This window comes from Doryrhamphus excisus, chromosome 1, assembly GCF_030265055.1.
Source record: "Doryrhamphus excisus isolate RoL2022-K1 chromosome 1, RoL_Dexc_1.0, whole genome shotgun sequence".
Taxonomy (NCBI): Eukaryota; Metazoa; Chordata; class Actinopteri; order Syngnathiformes; family Syngnathidae; genus Doryrhamphus; species Doryrhamphus excisus.
The window spans coordinates 37,052,612-37,076,462 of NC_080466.1; the positions used below are offsets into that span (position 1 = coordinate 37,052,612).

A 23,851-nucleotide genomic window follows, 5' to 3' on the forward strand; every position below is an offset into this window, starting at 1 on the left:
CTCCTTGCTCTTTTGTCAGTGTGTTTTTCTCAGGGGCAGCACTGGTTATTGCAGCCACATTTATGTACGGCTACGAGCGCAAACCTGTCAGTGGCAGCGCTGTGAAAGTATAAAGGAGAGAAGTCCGGCCTGGCAGCGCCACAGCAGCACAACACCAACAGAGCAGGACTCTGTGGACACGATACCACCTGTAACTAGACGTTCCCAAATGTACTGCATCCCAAATAACACAAGCTAAAAAAATGTCACGTTGAATTAGTGGACGTGTTGCAGCTTATCTATTATGATTACAGATACAAAAATGGACAGCCCTATTCATGATTTTGCATCTTCTACTGGTTGTCACCATGGAGAGTTTGGAGCAGGTTGCGATGGAGGATGCAAAGGAAGACAGAACATCATCATAATAATTACCCTATTAGTGTATTTTGTCATTTAATATGTACATATACGTTTACTCAATGTGAGTGTGAATGGTTGTTTGTCTATATGTGCCCTGTGATTGGCTGGCGACCAGTTCAGGGTGTACCCCGCCTCTCGCCCGAAGACAGCTGGGGTAGGCTCCAGCACCCCCGCAACCCACATGAGGATAAGCGGTAGAAAATGAATGAATGAATGTTTACTCTACAGCCTATTAAACACTTCCATGTATGATGTATTAGGTTATGATATTCATGTGAACATGTGGAAAATGTACTTAAATAGCGTTATCTACTTAGATATTATTTTGATAGATACATTGCCAGGTGAAATCCACACTAACATCCACACAGGGTGCATGGAAGGAGTTTCCCCATAGGAGCTATAAGGCATGGCTTCTTTGTGTGGCCGCAAAAAAACAAATGTCTTTATTTCTGACTCTCCAAATATGTTTACAAACGCAATATTCTCTCGCTCTGGCATCTGTCATGATCACATATGATCACACATCTGTCACACTATGCATTCTCCTCGACAACGGCCGTGCGTAACGCTGGGCCAGTTTGGACCTGCCTTCCTTAAAAATAGGCACAAATACATTGGCCGCGTTTTATAAATCACATTGTAGGTGCAAAATAATTACATTTGCACTTTCTCCTTACAATACTTCTCATAATATGCATGTTCTCCCCCTCTGGTTTCCACCCACATTCCAAAAACATATTGTGGAGTTCATCTTCTATGTTTACTTCTTTCACGTTTTTTTGCATTAGAGGCAAAAAGAGGTGATAATGCAACTCTACAATAAAAGAGAGCATGTTTGGTGCAGTTTTAAACAGTGCCTTAAACGTTTATAAGAACTCCTGTAACTTTCCCATAATCTTGTAGTGTTGAAGAGATTACATATTGAGGGCATTCACATGCGTGCACAAACTATTCATTTTCAATTAGGAACATTTTAAATAATTCATGGTGTTGTATTTGTAAATAAATGGTTATTTTTTTATGTAAAACAACCTCTTTTGTGTTACTTATGTTATGGCGGGCTGCATGGCGGTCGAGTGGTTAGCACGCAGGCCACACAGCTAGGAGACCCGAGTTTGTTCCACCGCTGGCCATCTCTGTGTAGAGTTTGCATGTTCTCCCCGTGCATGCATGGGTTTTCTCCGGGTACTCCGGTTTCCTCCCACATTCCAAAGACTGGCCACTCCAAATTCCAAATCCATAGGTATGAATGTGAGTGTGAATGGTTGTTTGTTTATATGTGCCCTGTGATTGGCTGGCCACCAGTCCAGGGTGGATGCCGCCTCTCACCTGAAGACAGCTGGGATAGGCTCCAGCATACCCGTGACCCTCGTGAGACTAAGCGGTAGAAAATGAATGAATTAATAAATGCGAGTGCGATTTTGCAATCCTTATTGCATCATCAAGTAGATTTATGCTATCAAGTGTTTTTTATACATGCAAACCTTGAGTAGATAAGGCATTTTATATTAAGAATGCAGTAGTAACATGTTATGAATCCATATATATAAAGGCCTGGTTGTTGGTTACAAGGGAGTGTTTGTGTTAAAAAAAATGGGCGTTTCAAGGAGAGAATTCTTGACTGAGCTTCCATCTAGTGGTGGAATAAAAAGCAGCCATTCTGCAATAAGGAGGACGTTCCTCCGAGTGGCAAATTGATGTCTGTGAGTAGCAACAAATGAATAAATTCCATTTTTTTTCATTCTTCACATAAAAATGAACATAATGACTTGTGTGAATCTTTCTCTTTCACATACACACACACACACATAGATGGATACTTTGAACATTTTTTTTGTAATTCCACTGCACTCTGAGAAACCCAAAGCAGTCTCTATAGCAACAGACAAATGTTGCTGAATGAGCTGCTCTACAGCAAACACACGAAGGTGAATCAATACATCTCAAGAGTATCTTTTTTAGGTATTTACATGGTAGTATTGGCCATTTTATTCAACAAACATCCCTTACAAACAACTGCAGATGAAAAATTTTCCAGATTATTATTATTATTTTTTTTATATATACACTCAGACAACCTTTGCATAGTTGTGGCCTTCAGAGCAAATGAGCAGTTTGGAATGGAGGTAGTGTGTTGGTGCGCTGAGGTGGTGGACAAGAGAAATGAGGCAGATGGGTATGGGTGAGACGTGAACCTGGAGAGAAGCACAGATGGAAGATAAGTCATGTGACTTGTTTGTGGAGTGGCAGGGCAAAGACACACGGACGGACGGACGGAGCTCAGCATGAACCGGATCAGAACCCACGACACAGGAAGGCTTTCATTGGTGATTATCTGCAGATATTCACCGCAGATGAGTGGATGAAATGTTAACAACGATCCATCCTTGTGTCAAATATATGTTCTGTTTTTAATTCCGCTTCGGATTCCCTGATTGTCTAAAAATGTATGCGATGACAAGATGGCCTGATTAGCGTAACATTCGCTTAACTATTTAAGTAGAGTTCGTCCTGGTTCCAAATGCGACATGTGCAATTAGCGTTTTGTTTTTAAATGTGTTACCCAATGCTTTCTCATTGTGCTATAAACTCCAGTGATGCAAATTTCCTTCTGACTTAAAGACTGATACACACTCTTAACCTAAAACCATCTTTTAAATTCATCTTAATACATTCTTTAACTCTGAAAATGAGTGTGCTGAAGGCCTTTAATGGCACTGAAGAGGTATCATCAGCCTGCTGTTTGTTTCTTTTTAGCTGATGTGACTTCTCAAAATCACAAAAAGTCCTCAAAGTATACAAAACAATTACGATTCTTAATCTTGTCAAGAACGGTTTTGCTCATCGCATGCAAATAGGATCTACATAAGGATGCAGGATGCAGTTCTCATTTGGGGTCAAATACCTCTGTTGGTGCATCTAAAAAGGGTTCATTAGTTGTAAAAATGCTGGCAAAGCTCTTTAAATGCAACTCTTGGCCAAATAACACTTGATGTAACGCCAGTTCTCTGCAGACGTTCATTCTGAACCACTCATCGCTTGTTTGGCTTTAACACCTTCAAGAAGAGACAATAACAAAACATCCGAGGTTCTTATTTTGGCGGTATAACGACTAGTGGCGCCCCTCGCCGCGGTCTCCACATTAGCACTTGGGCATCATTGGCGTTTGGCCTCCCCAGGGCGTTGGGAGGGATGGGCTCCTGGTAGTTGAGGATGTGCGGCTGCTCCTGATAAGGACGACCCACAAGTGAGGCTCGGGAGCCGAGTGGCATGTCGGGGTCGACGGTGATGTCCACCCTCATACGCCACTGCACCGTCTGAAGTACAATACGCTCCTGGGATAAGAAAAAGTACAGGTAGCGCTGTGTTCAAACCCCATTTGATAGATAGAGAGAACATTCGCCATCTGGAGTGACTATAGAAAAAATACAGAAATATATTTACAACTGTGAACTTGTTGACTTTCTTTGATTTTGGATCAACATTTGCAATAAAAGCCACCGTTGGAATTATTAGATGACATATAGCTCCTGAACCCTCCCTTTCTCTCTTCAACTACCATTGTTCACTTGCCATACAATCCAGGTGATCCAATAGAATCCAATAGAACAGGGGTGGGCAAACTTTTTGACTCGTGGGCCGTGCTGAGTTAACAAAACTGTCCGGGGGGGGGGCAGAATATATGTACAGTGAAGAAAATAAGTATTTGAACACCCTGCTATTTTGCTATTTCTCCCACTTAGAAATCATGGAGGGGTCTGAAATTTTCATCGTAGGTGCATGTCCACTGTGAGAGAGATAAACTAAACAGAAAAATCCAGAAATCACAATGCATGATTTTTTAACAATTTATTTGTGTGATACAGCTGCAAATAAGTATTTGAACACCTGTGTATCATCTAGAATTCTGACCCTGAAAGACCTGTTAGTCTGCCCATTAGAAGTCCACCTGCACTCCATGTATCATCCTGAATCAGATGCACCTGTTTGAGGTCGTTAGCTGCATAAAGACACCTGTCCACCCCATACAATCAGTAAGACTTTAACTTGTAACATGGCGAAGACCAAAGAGCTGTCCAAAGACACCAGAGACAAAATTGTACACCTCCACAAGGCTGGAAAGGGCTACGGAGCAATTACCAAGCAGCTTGGTGAAAAAAGGTCCACTGTTGGAGCTATCATTAGAAAATGGAAGAAGCTAAACATGACGGTCAATCTCAATCGGAGTGGAGCCCCATGCAAGATATCACCTCGTGGGGTCTCAATGATTCTAAGAAAGGTGAGGAATCAGCCCAGAACTACACGACAGGACTTGGTCAATGACCTGAAAAGAGCTGGGACCACCGTTTCCAAGGTTACTGTAGGTAATACACTAAGACGTCATGATGTGAAATCATGCATGGCACGAAAGGTTCCCCTGCTTAAACCAGCACATGTCAAGGCCCGTCTTAAGTTTGCATATGACCATTTGGATGATACAGAGGAGTCATGGGAGAAAGTTTTATGGTCAGATGAGACCAAAATAGAACTTTTTGGTCATAATTCCAATAAGCGTGTTTGGAGGAAGAAGAATGAAGAGTACAATCCGAAGAACACCATCCCTACTGTGAAGCATGGGGGTGGTAGCATCATGCTTTGGGGGTGTTTTTCTGCACATGGGACAGGACGAGTGCACTGCATTAAAGAGAGGATGACTGGGGCCGTGTATTGTGAGATTTTGGGGAACAACCTCCTTCCCTCTGTCAGAGCATTGAAGATGGGTCGTGGCTGGGTCTTCCAACACGACAACGACCCGAAGCACACAGCCAGGAAAACCAAGGAGTGGCTCCGTAAGAAGCATATCAAGGTTCTAGCATGGCCCAGCCAGTCTCCAGACCTGAACCCAATCGAAAATCTTTGGAGGGAGCTCAAACTCCGTGTTTCTCAGCGACAGCCCAGAAACCTGACTGATCTAGAGAAGATCTGTGTGGAGGAGTGGGCCAAGATCCCTCCTGCAGTGTGTGCAAACCTGGTGAAAAACTACAGGAAACGTTTGACCTCTGTAATAGCAAACAAAGGCTACTGTACCAAATATTAACATTCATTTTCTCAGGTGTTCAAATACTTATTTGCAGCTGTATCACACAAATAAATTGTTAAAAAATCATGCATTGTGATTTCTGGATTTTTCTTTTTAGTTTATCTCTCTCACAGTGGACATGCACCTACGATGAAAATTTCAGACCCCTCCATGATTTCTAAGTGGGAGAAATAGCAAAATAGCAGGGTGTTCAAATACTTATTTTCTTCACTGTATATATACTATTTTATGCTTATAATTCTATCAATCCACCTTGAATTATTTGTCAAATTTTATCTGTGAAAGTGTCATACTATTAGCTACATGTTGTAAATATGTAAATATTTGTTAATATTTTCTATACGTCCCTTTTTTCCAAAGCACTTTAAACATCAGACCGCATCAAACCACGAAATTTAATTTTACAGTTTTTTTTGTTCGTTTTTTTACTGAATAAGACATCCGACTTGTTGCCAGTTTTTATGTTAAAAGTTGAAATACTTAGAAAGCAACTGGCGGGACGGATTCAAATGCCTGGTGGACCGTATGTAGCCCCCGGGCCGTCGTTTGCCATAGTTTGTTCAGAAAAACAACAACAAGAAACTCTCCCAATGCTATGGCGAGAGGCGAGATGTTATGTTTTGATGTCTAATATGTCATATTTTACATTATTATGTCTATGATATTGGGTAATATTGTAATGGTAATGGTTTTATTTCATTTGAACATGCATCAGATTACAAGTGAATGCATCCCATAATCAGTTCCCAGTTCCACATGTCCAAAAGGAGTAGGAAGAAGCAAAGCTTATTAAATCCTACCCCTCCATCTGGTACTTTTACAATCAGTATCTGTTACATTTGTTCACTTCCTGCTTTCATAATATAGTTTCATTTTTTTTCTTTTTTTAAATTTTATCTTTAAAAAAGTACCAAAGTACGAGGTGATATGAGCATCCAATGACATAATGTGTACCATAGTAAGTGTCAATATAGTGATATATATAGCACATCATGACTGGTTCAAGACTCTTCATCCTTGTATTTAGCAAACATCAACTGCTTGTATTGTTTCTTGAATTGGCTCATCGTTGTGCATTGTTTGATTTCCTTACTCAATCCATTCCATAGATTGATTCCACATACTGAAATGCTATGGCTTTTCATATGAGTGTAAAGGTGACTATAGGGGTGTTATTTCACATCTTGAGGACTCTGATAATATTAAAAACAGTATTTAGAAGGTCATAAACTGGTTTTCTATGCTCTATGGATATATTCAAGTTATAAATAGGGAATTCTACTTCATGGAAATTAACCACGATAAATGAGGGATTACTATATACTACTATACTTTATAGTTTTTACTATACTTAACGATACTTTATAGATTACTATATAGTACTAGACAAGAGAAATTAAAAACATACCAGAGGTCCACCTGTTGCTATTCTTACAATGTTATGGCGTGCTCGGAGGCTGGGAGAGCTAAATAGTGAAATAGCATGTTGACGACCCACCTTAGTGATGGAGTTCATGGCCACCAGCCAGGTGATGAAGCTCTGATCCCTGGTGATGTGGGTCAGCATGGGTGTGTTGCTGTTGCTGATGGGAACAGCCCAGGTCACGCTCGGGTAGAAGTTGTCGTTCATGCTGACCGTCAAGCGGGATGGTTTCGATGTGGGACCGGTGAGTGTGACCGTCTCGGTGGTGTTTCCGTACCAGGGATAGCTAACGCCGTCTGAGTCGCTGATGGCCTTGACCCGACCCTCTCGCAGCTCCGGCAACTCCCAACTGGACCTTATAACAGAACAGGATGTACACATGTTGTGTGTTTTGCATATGAAAACAAACAACCTCCTTGTTGTGTACTTACATGCCGATGTCACCGTATGTGTTGTAGAACTCCATTTGGGTGCAGGCTTGGATCCAGCCCACCACCCAAGTTTCATTCCGCGGCACCGGTGGCATGACAACGCCTGCCGAAGCTCTAAAGTACGGCGTCTTGTAGCGAAGTACGATGGGTGAGTTCTCCTCAATGATAGTGGGGCACTGGTCAATAGACGCTGACACCTCATACACCACAATATTCTCCCGTCTGATGCGGGGCTTGCACGCGATGCTTTGAATACATCCCATAGTGCAGCTGACCAGCAGAGTGAAGAAAAACCAAGGGAGGAAATGACACCTGGCCAACATGCACATCAGTCCCCTTCAGGTTCCACCCTTGCCTGAAAGAATGGCTTTTAATAGCTTCTCATCTCTGACAGTTTCGGAGGGAAGCGGTGGTAAGAAAAGCACCCACCATTCATCAAACATTAAAAAAAAATCAGCTTACACTAGCATATATTGGAGATGCTATGGAGGTGAAAGGGCAGCGGAGGGACTAGCTGGGAAGTATCACAGATCACTGCAGCCTCCTCCTCCCACCGGTCTGCTTGCTGACTGCCGCACTGCCCTTGGCGCTCGTCCCCGCAAACTGCAATCCGGCCTGCCCGAGGCTGCTGCTGCTGATTCTCCGCCGTGCGTCCGGAGGCTCCTTTATTCCTTGTCGAGTCCACACGTCCGGCTGCACGGTGCCGCTCGATCCTGCTGCTGCTGCTGCTCTGCTCCCGGTTCCGCGCTGCTGTCATGTCAAGGGGCGACGGGGATGCCAGGTGCGCCAGAGGAAGAAGGGGGATGGATGCCTTTTGTTTTTTTTTGCCTGGCTCCCTTCTATTAGCGCTACATTCGTGCGGTGTCCTCAAAAGATAAACCCCCGCTCTGCATCACTTTGACCTAAATGAAAAAGGAGCTCCATCAAACGAGCGAAGGCCAGCAAAGTGGCTTGTGATGGGAGAGGCTATTTTAAAGCTCTCCGCCTGCTTCCATTCTTACAGATGCATGAATGGTACATCATGAACGAGGCGATATAAATGTGAGAAAAAACAACAGTGACAGTATCTGGATCCTGGCCGTGGACCCGATAGCATCCTGTTCTCGGTGCGGTTCGCCTCGGTGGATTTGGTTTGGAGGTGCTGATGCTGGAAAGACAGGGGAGTGGCGTCACCCGACCCCTTGTTTGGGAGGAAAAAAAACACACCCGTACGTCACGCCCTCCTGAAATCTCATTGGCTAGTGAGCCCAATTGCGGAAGTAGTGTCCTTTAGTTCTTTCATACGTAAGTGACACGCATTCAACGGCTCGCCGGGTTGTTTCCTGTCTTCGCTGACTGGCTGGTTCACATCTCGGGCCAGTGTGGCTGGTTTATGATCGGTCGTTTGGTTAGCAACGTAGCGAAGAGGCTGCCGAGCGTGTTATACCGGGGGTCGATGATGACGAAGCCGCAGGTTGTGTTCGTTCTGGGCGGGCCTGGCGCCGGCAAAGGGACCCAGTGCGCCAAAATCGTGGAGGTAGGCTCCCAAGAGATGGCGTGAGTAAATCGAACAAGTTGTTGTGTCACAGACGTTTAGGTTTTTGAGTATGTGTTGGATGTCAGGATAAGTGTGCGAGCCCCTTTTCGGGTAAATATTATCGCAGCGTCTTTGACTTCCGGTTGTCCTCTAAGACCAACCTGTGCTTTAGCTAGCTAGCTAGCAACCTAGCTAGCTAGCTACTTCAATTTTAACAGCATACTTTTGAGTGCGAGTCATTAAAATAACAAACGCACCCTACGCTTTCTTTCCGTCTTATATCTAAACTGTATGAATGAATGAATAAACAATTTAATAATAGGTTAAAGTCATAACAGCTGAATGGTATCCATATATAGTCAAAATAAACCGAGAAGAATGACATTGCTTCGTGATGTAACCGTGTTGATGTCCAACTAACATCTTTTTCTCTCATTGCAACTTTGTTGTGGTTGAATATATATATGTGTTTCTGTCATTGCAACTTTGTTGTGGTTGAATATATATATGTGTTTCTGTCATTGCAACTTTGTTGTGGTTGAATATATATATATATATATATATATATATATATATGTGTGTGTTTCTGTCATTGCAACTTTGTTGTGGTTGAATATACAGTGAAGAAAATAAGTATTTGAACACCCTGCTATTTTGCTATTTCTCCCACTTAGAAATCATGGAGGGGTCTGAAATTTTCATCGTAGGTGCATGTCCACTGTGAGAGAGATAAACTAAAAAGAAAAATCCAGAAATCACAATGCATGATTTTTTAACAATTTATTTGTGTGATACAGCTGCAAATAAGTATTTGAACACCTGTGTATCATCTAGAATTCTGACCCTGAAAGACCTGTTAGTCTGCCCATTAGAAGTCCACCTGCACTCCATGTATCATCCTGAATCAGATGCACCTGTTTGAGGTCGTTAGCTGCATAAAGACACCTGTCCACCCCATACAATCAGTAAGACTTTAACTTGTAACATGGCGAAGACCAAAGAGCTGTCCAAAGACACCAGAGACAAAATTGTACACCTCCACAAGGCTGGAAAGGGCTACGGAGCAATTACCAAGCAGCTTGGTGAAAAAAGGTCCACTGTTGGAGCTATCATTAGAAAATGGAAGAAGCTAAACATGACGGTCAATCTCAATCGGAGTGGAGCCCCATGCAAGATATCACCTCGTGGGGTCTCAATGATTCTAAGAAAGGTGAGGAATCAGCCCAGAACTACACGACAGGACTTGGTCAATGACCTGAAAAGAGCTGGGACCACCGTTTCCAAGGTTACTGTAGGTAATACACTAAGACGTCATGATGTGAAATCATACATGGCACGAAAGGTTCCCCTGCTTAAACCAGCACATGTCAAGGCCCGTCTTAAGTTTGCATATGACCATTTGGATGATACAGAGGAGTCATGGGAGAAAGTTTTATGGTCAGATGAGACCAAAATAGAACTTTTTGGTCATAATTCCAATAAGCGTGTTTGGAGGAAGAAGAATGAAGAGTACAATCCGAAGAACACCATCCCTACTGTGAAGCATGGGGGTGGTAGCATCATGCTTTGGGGGTGTTTTTCTGCACATGGGACAGGACGAGTGCACTGCATTAAAGAGAGGATGACTGGGGCCGTGTATTGTGAGATTTTGGGGAACAACCTCCTTCCCTCTGTCAGAGCATTGAAGATGGGTCGTGGCTGGGTCTTCCAACACGACAACGACCCGAAGCACACAGCCAGGAAAACCAAGGAGTGGCTCCGTAAGAAGCATATCAAGGTTCTAGCATGGCCCAGCCAGTCTCCAGACCTGAACCCAATCGAAAATCTTTGGAGGGAGCTCAAACTCCGTGTTTCTCAGCGACAGCCCAGAAACCTGACTGATCTAGAGAAGATCTGTGTGGAGGAGTGGGCCAAGATCCCTCCTGCAGTGTGTGCAAACCTGGTGAAAAACTACAGGAAACGTTTGACCTCTGTAATAGCAAACAAAGGCTACTGTACCAAATATTAACATTCATTTTCTCAGGTGTTCAAATACTTATTTGCAGCTGTATCACACAAATAAATTGTTAAAAAATCATGCATTGTGATTTCTGGATTTTTCTTTTTAGTTTATCTCTCTCACAGTGGACATGCACCTACGATGAAAATTTCAGACCCCTCCATGATTTCTAAGTGGGAGAAATAGCAAAATAGCAGGGTGTTCAAATACTTATTTTCTTCACTGTATATATATGTGTTTCTATCATTGCAACTTTGTTGTGGTTGAATATATATATATATATATATATATATATATATATATGTATATGTTTCTGTCATTGCAACTTTGTTGTGGTTGAATATATATATGTTTCTGTCATTGCAACTTTAGTGTGGTTGAATATATTGAACACAAGAGTGCATGTGTGTATTACTGGGTGTTGGCTCTCAAGTCATCTATGGTTCATGCCAGAATGACAAAGTCTCTATTCATTTAGAACGAGCGCTTTTGTGGATGTAACCAAAGTTCCTCTTTCTGCAAGGGATTGGTCCTGTTCATTTATTTATTTAACTCCTTTATCAGTTGATGCGTGTTGTCATAATTGTGTCGCACCCAATTGAAAGCTCTCTTGGTTTTCCACCTCAGAACTACAACTATACCCATTTGTCAGCTGGAGACTTGCTGAGGGCAGAGCGTGCCAGAGAAGGATCAGAGTTCGGACAACTCATTGCCACTTTCATCAAGGAAGGCAAAATTGTCCCTGTGGAGATCACCATCAACTTGCTTAGAAAGGTAAGCATATGGTATGTATGTCAAGAAAGGTTGAGTCTGATCAATACGACAAGCCTGAGATCTGTTTGCAATTCTTTGTGAACTGTTAATGTTAATTTCATGAATGAGTAGTTAGTAAAATAGTGGAACAAGAAAAAGCCTCCATTTTGTCTGTCAAACGTGAGGCACGCCTAAAAGAAAAGGGAAGTGAAAATCAGACAATATAAAATGATCTGTGATGAAATCAACATTGGCTACATGCCCGGTCCAAACTGTTAAAACGCAGTAGTCATCATCATCATGGATAAAGATGGTATCTTTGTCCAAGTGAAAGGTGATCTGCTACTATGAAATGGACAGTGATAACGAAGCACTATAGTGGTCTCATTAATGAGACTTTCCTCCAACCAGTAAGCCTGTACTGTCTGTGACCAATGTTTGGGCAATGGTTCTGATTGATTTTTCACCCGTAGACAGCTCTTTGATTTTCATTTTGTTTTCACCTCTAAATGCAGCTTACACAGGAAAAACCTTGCCCGGCCAATCTGAAACATATTCCAGTACATCTGCTCATGTGAAAAATGGGTGTATACCCGCAGTATTTATGGATTTGCCAAAAACATTTGATCAAAATGGTTATTAATTACAATATACTATTTACAAAACTAGAATGGTAGGGATCAGAGGGTCCGTTTTGAACTGGATAAAAAAACTGCACACTGGAAGTACTATGTGAAGCTAGTAGAATGTACATCTGCAGGTTTAAACACATCATGCTTATTATACTGGGACCAAAACTGTGTCCCCTATATATTATTATCACAAAAAGACCTGACGCTAGTATTATTCACAGACAATATTATTGCATTTTACACTGGAGAAAACACACAGATTAAATTAAAAAGATGGTTTGATTAAAAACAGATTATTGTAGTAGCAGTAAGGACACATATGCAAAAATACATATACACAATGTAGACATTAATAGGGTGAATGAAAATAAATCTAGGCGTCATAATGAGCTGGAAGTCCCACATTAACTCATTCAATCCCAGCCATTTTTGATTATTTGACGGACTTTTCAAGGTACACAGAGAATATTATGTTCTTGGTGCTACATAGACAACAAATACACCAAAAGAAAGACTTGACTCTCATCTTTCATCAGGTAAAAAAAGGTTTGTTTCTACCTTTTTATGTTTTTTTAGTAATCAGCAGTACAACATAGGTACAGTATGTTTGAGCAAAACTGTGAAAAATAACGTGTTGGCATCACGTGATACTTTTTAGTGTCTTTTTTACTTTTTATGAAGGCAGACGGAAGCACAGTGGAGTGTCTCTACACAGTCGCACACAGTCTAGCGCTCATTTAATTTGACAGCACTAAATCTATTTTTAATTTACTATAACTGCTAAACAATTTATTCCTATTGATTTCAATTTCCTGTTTTATTGATCATTTTCTCATGTTATTCCACAGCTGGTAAAGGGCACATGTTGAATAGGAAGTGAACAAATGTATTAACAATTAATTTGAAACCAAGAGGAGGTAATGTGTAGTGTAATATGTGGTGTATACCCAAGTAAAAGGTATGTGTGTTCAAATAAATGTACCATTATGAAAACAGAACACTTTTGTATAGTGTTTCAACAGGTACACCGTTTGATAACATTTGGTTCTTCCCTACAGGCAATGGAGGAAACCATGCAAAAAGATGAGCAAAAGTACCGTTTCCTTATAGATGGGTTTCCTCGCAATGAGGACAACCTCCAAGGTTGGAACAACGTCATGACTGGAAAAGCAGATGTCAAATTTGTGCTTTTCTTTGACTGCGGCAATGAGGTGCGTCAGAGAAACGCTATTATGAAGTCGGTTAACTAGCTAAGGTTCTTGACATACTCTGCCTGACCCATCAACAGGTTTGCATCAAAAGATGTTTAGAACGAGGGAAGAGCAGTGGACGCACAGATGACAACAGAGAAAGCCTGGAGAAACGGTACAGTTGAATTAATAATCATAATAATCATATATTCTGTTTATTTGTACATTTTCCAAAATCCGGTGCACATTTTTCTCACTTTTTGATTTTACCCAATGTATAGCACTTTGAGTGCCTGAACTACATTATTATTCTTTCCGCTTCTGATCCAGAATCCAAACATACCTGCAGTCCACACGGCCGATTATCGAGCTGTACGAGAAGCATGGCAAGGTGCGTTGTGTGGACGCTTCTCGTTCTGTGGAGGAGGTGAGCCTACTCATGAACTGTTGCTAAACCCACGTCGATGACATTGAATTTGCCAAGAGTGCAGCAGAAACGACATTTTTCCAAAGTAAACACAATATGAAGAAAGCCCTTAAATACTTGCGTCCTCCAAATACAGCTGAATCGATGTATAACTTTAACTTTGACACAAATGTAGCCAAATACATAAACAACTATGCCATAACATTCATTCCGCTTATCCCCAAGAGGGTCGCGGGGGTGCTGGAGCCTATCCCAGCTGTCTTCGGGCGAGAGGCAGGGTACACCCTGGACTGGTGGCCAGCCAATCACAGGGCACATATAGACAAACAACCATTCACACTCACATTCATACCTATGGACAATTTGGGGTCGTTTAGTAACCTAGCATGTTTTTGGAATGGGGGAGGAAACCGGAGTACCCACGCATGCACTGGGAGAACATGGTAACTCCACACAGAGATGGCCGAGGGTGGAATCGAACTCATGTCTCCTAGTTGTGTGTGGCCTGTGCGCCACTCGTCTGCTGTGCAGCCCGCCATAACATAAGTAACACAAAAATGGTTGTTTTACATGAAAATAACCATTAATTCATTCATTTTCTACTGTTTTTCCTGACAAGGGTCGCGGGGGTGCTGGAGCCTATCCCAGCTGTCTTTGGGCGAGAGGTGGGGTACAGCCTGGACTGGTGGCCAGCCAATCACAGGGCACATATAGACAAACAACCATTCACACTCACATTCATACCTATGGATAATTTGGAGTCGCCAGTTATGAAAATAACCATTTATTTACAAATACAACACCATTTTTACTATTTAAAATGTTCCTATTTGCAACCAAACTGTGTGTGCACGCATGTGAATGCATTCAACTTTTCCCTCAATGTGTTTTCTTCAACACTACAAGATTATGGTGAAAGTTCCAGGCAGAGTTCTTATAAAAGTCAATTTTGCCAATTTAAAACTGCACCAAACCTGCTCTTTTTTATTGTAGAGTTGCATTATCACCTCTTTGCCTCTAGCGCAAAAAAAACACGAAAGAAGTAAACATAGAAGATGAACTCCAAAATAGAGGAGACCATATTTGATGCAGTTTCAAGTTAAGAAAACGGCCACAAGGTGGCAGAAAAGTACAGTATTTTGTAAAACGCAAGGCATGAATCCCCCATTGAAATACATGCAGCAACCAGGAAACGAAAAGGTGTCTTGCTGTGTTGCACCAAGGAGGTTACGAATTAACGGGAAATTTGAACGCATGCATGCATTTTTTTTGCTGCTGTTCTGACCCGTATGTTGATCAACGTTCTTCTTGTCGTTTCCAGGTCTTTGCTGACGTCCAGCTCATCTTGAACAAAGAAGGTTGACTTCTCTCCCACTGTCGGCACTGCTCATTTTTTTTACCTTTTTACTTTTCTTTTTATCATCTGCCAGTTCATCATGATTACCATAATGTTTATATGTGCATTCATTCACGTCTTTATACTTTCCGTTACTTTATGATTTTCTTTATCTTAAAAAATCTGCACTGTTTTGTTGTTGTGTAGGAAGCAGTATAAACGAATAATGAAAAGTAGAGCAGCTCATAGAGAAAACAACGGAGGCTCATCTGCACTTTTGTCTTCCGTCATAGTTTGAGGGCTTTGTATAGGAACAAAATGTTCTGTTGCCAGACATGAATCGCAGATGTCCTTGCAATATGTGGTTGAAACAGGAAGCAAGTGGTGCTTTCAGACCAAACCATGTTGTCATGAATGAAGGGAAGCCTATAAGGTCTAAAACTGCTGGTTTTCACATCGTTATCTGCCTTATATATTTCATGAACGTGTTTTCACGGTCGTGACCAAGTAGGGCTTTGTCACATGGAGTATTTGTTAACAAAACTGCACAGTGTCATATCCACACCTCCTGACATGACAGACAGTTTGTTACATCTGCAGAAAATAAAACAAGTTGAAACAATTCTTTTCAGTTTTGACTTTGGCTTTATTTGGAGCATGGTAAAAAAAAATACAGATAAGCATAAATCACTTGCAGACCCCAAATGATTCACAATTTGAAGTTAATGTGACAAATTGAATATCAGTTTTCTATCATGCTTGTCTTCCCTGGGGTTGTGGGACATCTAGATCTAGATCAGTGGTTCTCAACTGGCTGCGGGACCCACCATCACCCCTCAGTGAACCCCTTCAGTATCTCCAGCAGATATCTGCAACTGTGCAGTTGCCTGACATTGGGTCATTACATTTTTTTTTCTTTTGGTAAAGCAACCCACTAAAATAGGCTCTCCGACCCACTATTTGAGAACCACTGCTCTAAATATAGTTGGTTTAAGCGATTGAGGTTTCTATATCGCTGTCCAAATTAGCATTATGGGTAACCTACCAACTGACCTCCATTGAGTGGTGTTCCTCATAATTGGCAGCGATATTGCATTCCTGGAAACAAAAACCTTTTAATTTCTAATGTACAATAATTTCTACAGTTTACTTTGGGCCTGCATACAAGTTAACAAGTTAACTAAAGGATTATCCAGCAGGGGGCATCAGTTTGCTGTTTACTCATCGCAAATGAATGTTATTTGGTGTCTCTTCTGTCAAGATATTAACATGCAGTTTAATAGAGTGCTGTTGTTGCAGTATGCATATTTATTTCATAAATATAAATATATATATTATGTATTCTGCAGTTACAAAGACATAAGCAATATTCCTGAGCATGTTTTCCGCTTTTCTGCATCTTAAGAGCCACATACAGTGAAAAAAACTTACACAGAATACACAGAAAGAGCATAAATGTACATCGCATCAACATAAGTCTGGGACTGTAACCAATATAATGTTTGAATATAAGGCACTATAATACACTGGATCAAATGGAGCTAAAAGTTAACAGTTAGCTCAGGACAACATGGCAGCACCAAACATTGTGACAATCAGGCAAGCGTAGATTTGAATATAAATAATAAATGATCAACTATAACATGTTAGTAACACTTGAGAAAAAAAAAATTGAAAAGTCTCAAGACATTTTGAATAACAGCAACATGTGTGTGCAAAAACAACAATGACGGCTTATGTCATATTGGAAAAGATGATACTGTATTAAGCAAAAATGTATATGTACACATATAGTACGTAACAAAAGTGACAACCTCTTTTAGCTACTGTCCTTCAGTAAAGCTCACCAGGGCAAGAAAACCAACGTTATCAAACCCATGCTCTGCCAGCAGATGGCAATGTAATAACATATTTACAAATAGACTTGAAGACGTACCAATGACTTGTACCAATACTACAGCAATACTGTAACATGCATGCTGTTTTACCAATAACTGCTAACAGGAAACACGCGTATGTATCTGCTCAAATTCACATTCAAATTGTACATTCAGTTGTGGTCAAGAATAAACCTGTCACTCTAAAATATATACAAAATATGGTTCTTTGGATTAAAAAAAATATTATTCACCACATGGTGCAAAAAAAAAAAAAAGAAAAGGTCAGCCATGGCCTCAGCAGGGGGTCAAGCTGCTGGGCGTGGGGCGATACTGCGCCTTGGTGTTAGTGATGGCGCCGTGCTTCTGTCGCAGATGTAGCCTCAGCTGACTCTTGTGTCTGAAGTGGAGGTCACACGTTTCACACTGTGGAACAAAAGGAAAAGGCGTAAGTTTAGAATCACGTACAGGGCGGTCGATGCCGCCTCTGCTAATTTCCATAACCCAGTTGGATTAGCAGTCTGGGTCACAACGGTGAGGGGATTACTCCCATTTCCTATCAGCAGGACACGGTGGATAAGGAAAGGAGACTTGACTTGGCACGCTTACATGATAAGGCTTCTCTCCGGTATGAATGCGCATGTGACTCTTGAGCGTCTGTAAGTGGCGAAAGTGTGTTCCGCAGATTTCACAAGGGTATGGCTTTTCGCCTGTGTGAATTAACACATGGGCACGAAGGTGGGCCACCTGAAAAACAAGTAGTAATGATTAACATACATAATAAACATAATTATTTGACAAAATTACATAAAGAAGCAGAAATAAATTAATTAATTCACTTATTACAGTTGGGTTTGGAATCAATTAACAGCAATAAATGTTTTTTTCCCGTAAATTCCGTTGTATGAGCTGCACCAAGTAAATTTAGAGGAAAAAGTTGAATACCATACTAACACTAAATTCATCACACAGCAACTTAATACCCAAAAGGTGTATATAAAAATATACAAACATGTCTAAATACATATTTTCCCATAATGCATTTTGTTTTAGAAAACCACGCTGCAATGTTGTTTTTGTTGAGAGTGAGCCAGAGGACCCCGAGCCTGAATCCCACAGGGAAGCTGACGCCATTGCAGCGCCCCAATGAATGAATGTCTAATGGGAAAAAATTGAATTGTTTTAAACTCATATTGAGACATGTTTGTGTATCTGTATACACACCTTTTGAGTGTTAAGCTGTTGTGTGATGAATTTACGTGCTTGTGTATTTGTATACACACCTTTTGAGTGTTAAGCTGCTGTGTGATGAATTTACGTGCCTGTGTATTTGTATACACACCTTTTGAGTGTTAAGCTGCTGTGTGATGAATTTACACGTTTGTGTATTTGTATACACACCTTTTGAGTGTTAAACTGCTGTGTGATGAATTTACGTGTTTGTGTATTTGTATACACACCTTTTGAGTGTTAAGTTGCTGTGTGATGAATTTAGCGTGTTTGAAAGATGACACAGAGAGTCACACTGTTCTGTTGTTTTACTGTTATATGTAACAGCGATTTCCAATGAGTTGACGAGCTTGCGGTGAGTGCAGTGATAGCTTGTGATTGGCTTCTGCCAAAGAAAGCTATTGTTTCCTCACTGACTTGTGAGCGCCACAGAATTTAAACAATTAGTAGTACTTCTGAAGAAGGAAATGTCACGAGATTACAATTTAGTGATGTATAAGCTGAGGGGGTCAAAGTTTAAGTTGTGGCTTATACACTGGAATTTACAGTAACTTATATACAGAGCCGACTGGCCCGTTAGGCAATAACTGCAGATTGTCCTTCCTACTTTCTCATGCACTTCAAGTCATTATGTTTGTCGTCAATTAAGTTGTCATGTACAATGACTTTTCAAATTTCTGAAATACCAGCCTCTCTCTGATCATCGCCTGTTTCCACTGAACATCCCGCCCTTGTTGTGGCAGAGACAAATACATTCCTCAGCTATAATTAGAGTGAATTTGGGTGTCACTTGGATGCCAACCAACTCTTCAAATAAATACAAAATGTCCTTGAAACCCTGTAAAGGGTGGTGTCACAGAGGCCACAGAAGACACCGTTACTTTACATTTGTTTTACGCACATTACTGCCACCTACAGGCCGAGACGGGAACAGCATCTACTATTGCTATTGATGTTTAACACAACAAACTGACGTCTAAGATATTTTTTATTGTTTAAGGATCTGTTTTCTGCTATTTTGTGATACAGTCCAATCGAGGGTGGAGCTAAGTACACTGCTGTCTGTTGATTGGTCAACTAATGTGTATCTTCGGTTCTCACCTGAACAAATCTGGACCCGCACGTGTCACACTTATATGGCTTCTCCCCAGAGTGGATACGAGCGTGCGTCTTCAGGTTAGCTGGCCGGTTGAACTGAGCACCACAGATGTTGCAGCAGTATGGCTTTGCACCTACAAGGGATTTGAACAGGCGTGAGCTTGATGAATCTTCCGTAACTGCAAAGTGGGAGACTTTGACCTCTCATCTCACCTGTGTGAACGGTCTTGTGGCTGGCCAGGTTCCCCTTGTAGCGAAAGGCGGCTTGGCAGCAGTCACACTTGTATGGCTTCTTCCTGTGGAGCTGGTCTGCGTGCTCTTTGGGGGAGTCTTCTTCTGTGAACTTGGCGTCGCTGCCGTTACAGAAGAAAGAGCTTTCTGCAACCAAAGCCGAAAGATGTGTCATGGTTTTGGGCATTGTGTTTTGTGTCTGCTACACAAAATGAGCGGGATTGTAGTTACCACAGCTAGAAGGGGACAACTTTGAGTCCCTGCAGTAAGAGTCGGGAAAGGGGTGAGCGGCCTCCACGTGCTGAGGGCTGTCACCGCCACAGGAGGAGCATTTGCTGTGGCTGCTAGCAAAGACGGCCCATTCGTGAATAGGAACACAACAAAGTCACTCTGTGTAGCTGTGGATGAAGCTTTTACCTGACAACAGTCATGGGGAGTTCTTCTCTGGCTGCTTCTTCCGTTTGGGGTTCCCTCTGCTCACCGGCGCCCCTGCAGGGACTAAGTGTAGGGGATCCACCTTCGGGACTGCCTCTCCGAACATCGGCTTCCTCGTTCAGAGGGGTTTGGTTCATAACAATGAATTTGTACTTCTTCCAATTTCGGACCTTGGCTTCTTTCGGACAATCCGCGGGCTGTTTGAGGCTCAGGGTGGCGTTCCTGCTGCTGCTGGACTCGGTGGGAGAATTGGGCTGGCAATCAGATCTGAGAGGGCTTTGAGGGCTGCAAATGACACCTTTCCCAAAACCTGGAGACAACCCATGGCAGTTAGGAGGAAGGTGCCGGACACTGTCTTCTTCCGTGTGGGTGGAAGGTGCTGGTCGAATAATCGTGGGGTGGAAAGCCGGGTACGTGATGATGGAGGTGGACTCTTTGTGAGGCACGCTGGTGCTGGGGACTTGCATACGTTGATTGTGGGACAAAGATGATTCTCCGGGAGTGGTGCTGATGTTTTGGGAAGCTTCATGCTTCTCTGCGGCGATATGCCGATCACCATATACATAATAGGAACCAGAGGTGTTGATGCCCCTAAAGACATTGTAACCCTTGCACTCCTGAAGAGGGGGCGAGGTAGCTGTGTATCTGTTTTTGACATCCAGCTCCTTTACATCAATGGGTCGGAAATTAGGGAGCTGATCAACCAACGGTAGCTTGCTCATCTGCACTTCTTCCATGTGCACATTGAAAGACGGCCTAAGAAGATGGGGAGAAAAAACACCTCAACATAAGTCCCACTCAACTTCACAATTCCATGAACACACCACATGGTGCGCTACACTTACCTGGACTTGATGAACCTGTGACAGGTATCAGCCACATGCTCCATCTGAAGGTAGAGGGCGGTGTTCATGGTGCCTACCAGCATACTGTCTGTCAGGTTCAGGCACGACGTGTACATGAAGTCCAAGAGGTTGGAAAAGCTCTTAGGGTCTATTTTGGGGTCCAAACTGATGCCGCTCAGGTTTGCATTCTCAGGGTTCATAAAGACGGAATAAAAGAAGCCGCTGTAAAGAAAACATAGGAGTTAGGATCGGTCACCGCAGCCTCATGATGCTGCACATGTACCTGCACGCCACCAAGATGGCCTTGTGTGCGTAAAAATGCTGTCCGTTCACTTGGATAGTGACATCCGTTAGAATATTCCTACTGCGCAGGCGGTTGAAGTTGAGCAGGACATCCCCTGCATGGCGCGTAAATTGAACGCACCCATTTGCAGTCATGGCCATGCTGTGAAAACTGACAGAGAGGACATGGTTCATTTATATTGGAAATCCCGTATTCGACTTATATTCATATATTCGTATAAGCACCATTGTTGTAAGGTTTGCACCAAAGGGAGCATGACACACGATAATCGAGAAGCATTGCAGTGTTTACCACAGGACTGCACCGTGTCCAAATGGTTTGCCTGTTGGCCTCACAGTGATGAGATCAAAGGTTTGAACATTTGTTTAGGTTAATGGAAGCCTCTAAATCAGGGGTGTCCAAACTTTTTCCTTGAAAAATAAAAGGATGCGCAGATGTAGCTGTGCTGAGATGGTTTTTATATTTAAAGAAAAAAAACAGCCCTCGTCACAGTTTTGTGTGTATTAATAGGATTTTTTCCTTCTTCCATTCCACTTGTTTTTAAACAAATGTCATCTTTATCCTTATAATTTTTTTCTTGTAACATTATGACTTATCTCATAATATTTTGACTTTATTATATTGTTATAACTTTTTTCTAAAATTATTATTCTTAGTTTTGTTTTTCTCACATTACACATTTTTCCTTTGATATTTCAAATTTATGCTAAAATTTGCTTAACATTCGGACTTTACTGTCTTAATATTTAGTCTTTCTTTCTAAGATGACTTACTTTTTTTGTTGTGTAATTGCATTTTTAGAATGTGCCGGCGGCCGTAAATGGCCCCAAGGCCACACTTTGGATACCCCTGCTCCATAGGTGTGAATGCTTGTTTGTTTATGTGTCCTGTGATTGGCAGGTAACCACTCCACTCTTGCCCAAAATCAGCTGGGATAGGCTCCAGCTCGCCTGTGACCCCAATGACGGCAAGCGATATAGAAAATGGATGAATTGATTGTATTAGTTATTTAAAGTGAAGACAGACAATATAGCTAATATATATATAGAAATATATACAATAGAAGTGGGTGGATCAATACTATCAATACTAGGGCACTGTCACTGCATCAGATCAATATTACGGTGATGATATTGCTCTTTATGTTTATTTTCACATTTCTGTTTTTGTCTTGTATACACAACATTACATTTCTATACTGTTAACAAACTCTGAATACATTTTTAATATGTCCACCTCTTAATATACATTATATTTGAACAATATTTGTGACAATAAAATAAAAGATGAGTAGAAAAATATCCATCTGCTACTACTAGTTAATACGGTACAACGAATGTTGCATTCAAGGACAGGTATGCTCGTGCTGCGCAGTAACTTGGGGGCATGTCGGTGCGTTCAAGTTCAGATCCAGTCCGCACGTCGCCATAGTTTCACCACGACTGTCTGCCTACATGGCGTTTTGGATGTTAGGGAGTTTCAGTAAAAAAAAAAAAGTTGTAGTGCTTACTCACAATACTGTAAAGGCAAACGCTGATAAATAAGACACGCAAACCAGAAAGACCAGTTCGATTGCGCTACTTTTTGCGCCTACGCTGTCAGGTAGTAGGCATACCAAACATTACTGAAAAAGCAAGGGCGAGCCAATGTGGTTATGATTAGCATAGTCTGAGTTTATAAAGTATAAACAACCCACTAGCTGCTTTAATTAAATGAATCAAAAGCCTTTTCAAGTGTCAATGAGCACATCCGCTTCGTGTGCACACAACAAGTCACAAAGTGTTCCGCACTGTAGCTTTAAGCTTCTATTAAGGTTCTTTCCAGCTCCAACAAACATAACATATAAGAAAATAGTAGCCAGCTGAGGAAGCAAACAGGAGAAAGTAGTGCGCCTTGCTAACGTTGTGTCCCGGCCCTAGTGAGGAGAGAAAAGGGAAGGCAAGGGAAAAAAAACTAACCTTATAAAAAAGTTTCCTCGAAAATCCGAGCCACTCCACTTCTGTGAATCCAGTTCTAAGAAACTGAGCCGCTCAATTCTCGGAATTTCAACATCGGACCGTACCATGTAGGAAGCGGCGGGGTGGCTTCTGTAACACTCTCCGCCTCATTTCAGGACATCGTGTATAAAAATGTTATCACAACACATAGATTGTGTTTTCAACTATATTGTCGATATATTTGTTGTCTTTTTTTCAAATGCGGTATTTTTAACGTGGTTTTGATGTGTTTTTTTTGAGGCGAACCCATCTTGTCTCGCGGTGGAACATTCCGAGCAAACAGTCAGCTGACCAAGTTATAAATACGGAGAGGAAAACGAGAACATGTTGAACTTGTGGCCGCAGACTCTCACGCATTGGACAGAGTCAGAGTCTCTTTACTGACTACAAATATGGCGACAATGGCTATAAATGTAATCTCATGGTATTATGATGGCTATAGTGTACAGCATCTATTCTATTTAGCAATATTTCACAAGTAATACCGCATTTATTCATACATTATACACCAGTTTTCAACTGTGTTTGTTAATTGTTAGTATTTTTGGTAGTAAAAGAACTAAACAAAATTATTTCAGATTTGTATTTTGAATTTTACCTATGTAAAAAGTGAAGAAATGTGTCACACATGAATGATGTTCC

At 41.6% G+C, this 23,851-nt stretch overlaps 4 protein-coding genes across 10 annotated transcripts in view; 2 read left to right on the forward strand and 2 right to left on the reverse strand.

Annotated features, from left to right (window-relative positions):
* The window catches only part of slc35a3b (solute carrier family 35 member A3b), a 10,175-nt gene extending 8,029 nt beyond the window's left edge, over positions 1-2,146 (forward strand). For 3 of the 5 annotated variants that reach the window (XR_009126628.1, XM_058064936.1, XM_058064950.1), the window contains one exon: positions 20-2,146. Coding sequence is in view for 2 of the 5 variants with exons in the window: in XM_058064936.1 (XP_057920919.1) it covers positions 20-113 (94 nt within the window). In the remaining 3 variants the exon portion in view is untranslated. The remainder of the gene's footprint in view (positions 1-19) is intronic. The other 2 variants (XR_009126623.1, XR_009126622.1) reach the window with 2 other exon arrangements.
* On the reverse strand, positions 1,941-8,799 carry fam78ba (family with sequence similarity 78 member Ba). Its single transcript, XM_058064965.1, has 3 exons — positions 7,340-8,799; positions 6,984-7,263; positions 1,941-3,740 (listed from the first exon to the last, which is right to left on the reverse strand). The coding sequence occupies exons 1-3, from the start codon at positions 7,666-7,668 to the stop codon at positions 3,498-3,500; spliced, it is 852 nt and encodes a 283-aa protein (XP_057920948.1). The 5' UTR covers positions 7,669-8,799; the 3' UTR covers positions 1,941-3,497.
* cmpk (cytidylate kinase) lies at positions 8,587-15,817 on the forward strand. Its single transcript, XM_058064986.1, has 6 exons — positions 8,587-8,855; positions 11,482-11,628; positions 13,298-13,450; positions 13,528-13,604; positions 13,760-13,856; positions 15,178-15,817. Exons 1-6 carry the CDS (start codon positions 8,712-8,714, stop codon positions 15,217-15,219), a joined length of 660 nt encoding a protein of 219 aa, XP_057920969.1. The 5' UTR covers positions 8,587-8,711; the 3' UTR covers positions 15,220-15,817.
* Positions 15,818-15,848: 31 nt separating this feature from the next.
* bcl6ab (BCL6A transcription repressor b) lies at positions 15,849-23,213 on the reverse strand. 3 transcript variants are annotated; one of them, XM_058064922.1, is made up of 9 exons: positions 23,171-23,213; positions 21,192-21,362; positions 20,909-21,130; positions 20,046-20,819; positions 19,860-19,972; positions 19,611-19,775; positions 19,401-19,531; positions 17,679-17,816; positions 15,849-17,495 (listed from the first exon to the last, which is right to left on the reverse strand). In XM_058064922.1, the coding sequence occupies exons 2-9, from the start codon at positions 21,350-21,352 to the stop codon at positions 17,367-17,369; spliced, it is 1,833 nt and encodes a 610-aa protein (XP_057920905.1). In that variant the 5' UTR covers positions 21,353-21,362; positions 23,171-23,213; the 3' UTR covers positions 15,849-17,366. The 3 variants fall into 3 exon arrangements, with proteins under 3 accessions (XP_057920905.1, XP_057920897.1, XP_057920891.1); XM_058064914.1 differs by lacking the exon at positions 23,171-23,213 and adding an exon at positions 21,437-23,132 and having other exon boundaries at positions 19,860-19,969; XM_058064908.1 differs by lacking the exon at positions 23,171-23,213 and adding an exon at positions 21,437-23,132.
* Between the last annotated feature and the right edge of the window lie 638 nt (positions 23,214-23,851).

What these genes read in the sequence shown, in the direction of transcription:
- fam78ba (XM_058064965.1), bottom strand. Translation starts at nt 7,668, where the DNA reads ATGTGCATGTTGGCCAGGTGTCATTTCCTCCCTTGGTTTTTCTTCACT. An exon ending in ACATACGGTGACATCGGCAT is followed by an intron (nt 7,264 to 7,339) that starts GTAAGTACACAA and finishes TTCTGTTATAAG; the next exon opens with GTCCAGTTGGGAGTTGCCGG. An exon ending in CCATGAACTCCATCACTAAG is followed by an intron (nt 3,741 to 6,983) that starts GTGGGTCGTCAA and finishes TTCTTATCCCAG; the next exon opens with GAGCGTATTGTACTTCAGAC.
- cmpk (XM_058064986.1), top strand. Translation starts at nt 8,712, where the DNA reads ATGATCGGTCGTTTGGTTAGCAACGTAGCGAAGAGGCTGCCGAGCGTG. An exon ending in CCATCAACTTGCTTAGAAAG is followed by an intron (nt 11,629 to 13,297) that starts GTAAGCATATGG and finishes TCTTCCCTACAG; the next exon opens with GCAATGGAGGAAACCATGCA. An exon ending in TCTTTGACTGCGGCAATGAG is followed by an intron (nt 13,451 to 13,527) that starts GTGCGTCAGAGA and finishes ACCCATCAACAG; the next exon opens with GTTTGCATCAAAAGATGTTT.
- bcl6ab (XM_058064908.1), bottom strand. Translation starts at nt 21,468, where the DNA reads ATGCTCCCTTTGGTGCAAACCTTACAACAATG. An exon ending in GTGCAAACCTTACAACAATG is followed by an intron (nt 21,363 to 21,436) that starts GTGCTTATACGA and finishes CCTCTCTGTCAG; the next exon opens with TTTTCACAGCATGGCCATGA. An exon ending in GCCATCTTGGTGGCGTGCAG is followed by an intron (nt 21,131 to 21,191) that starts GTACATGTGCAG and finishes TTTTCTTTACAG; the next exon opens with CGGCTTCTTTTATTCCGTCT.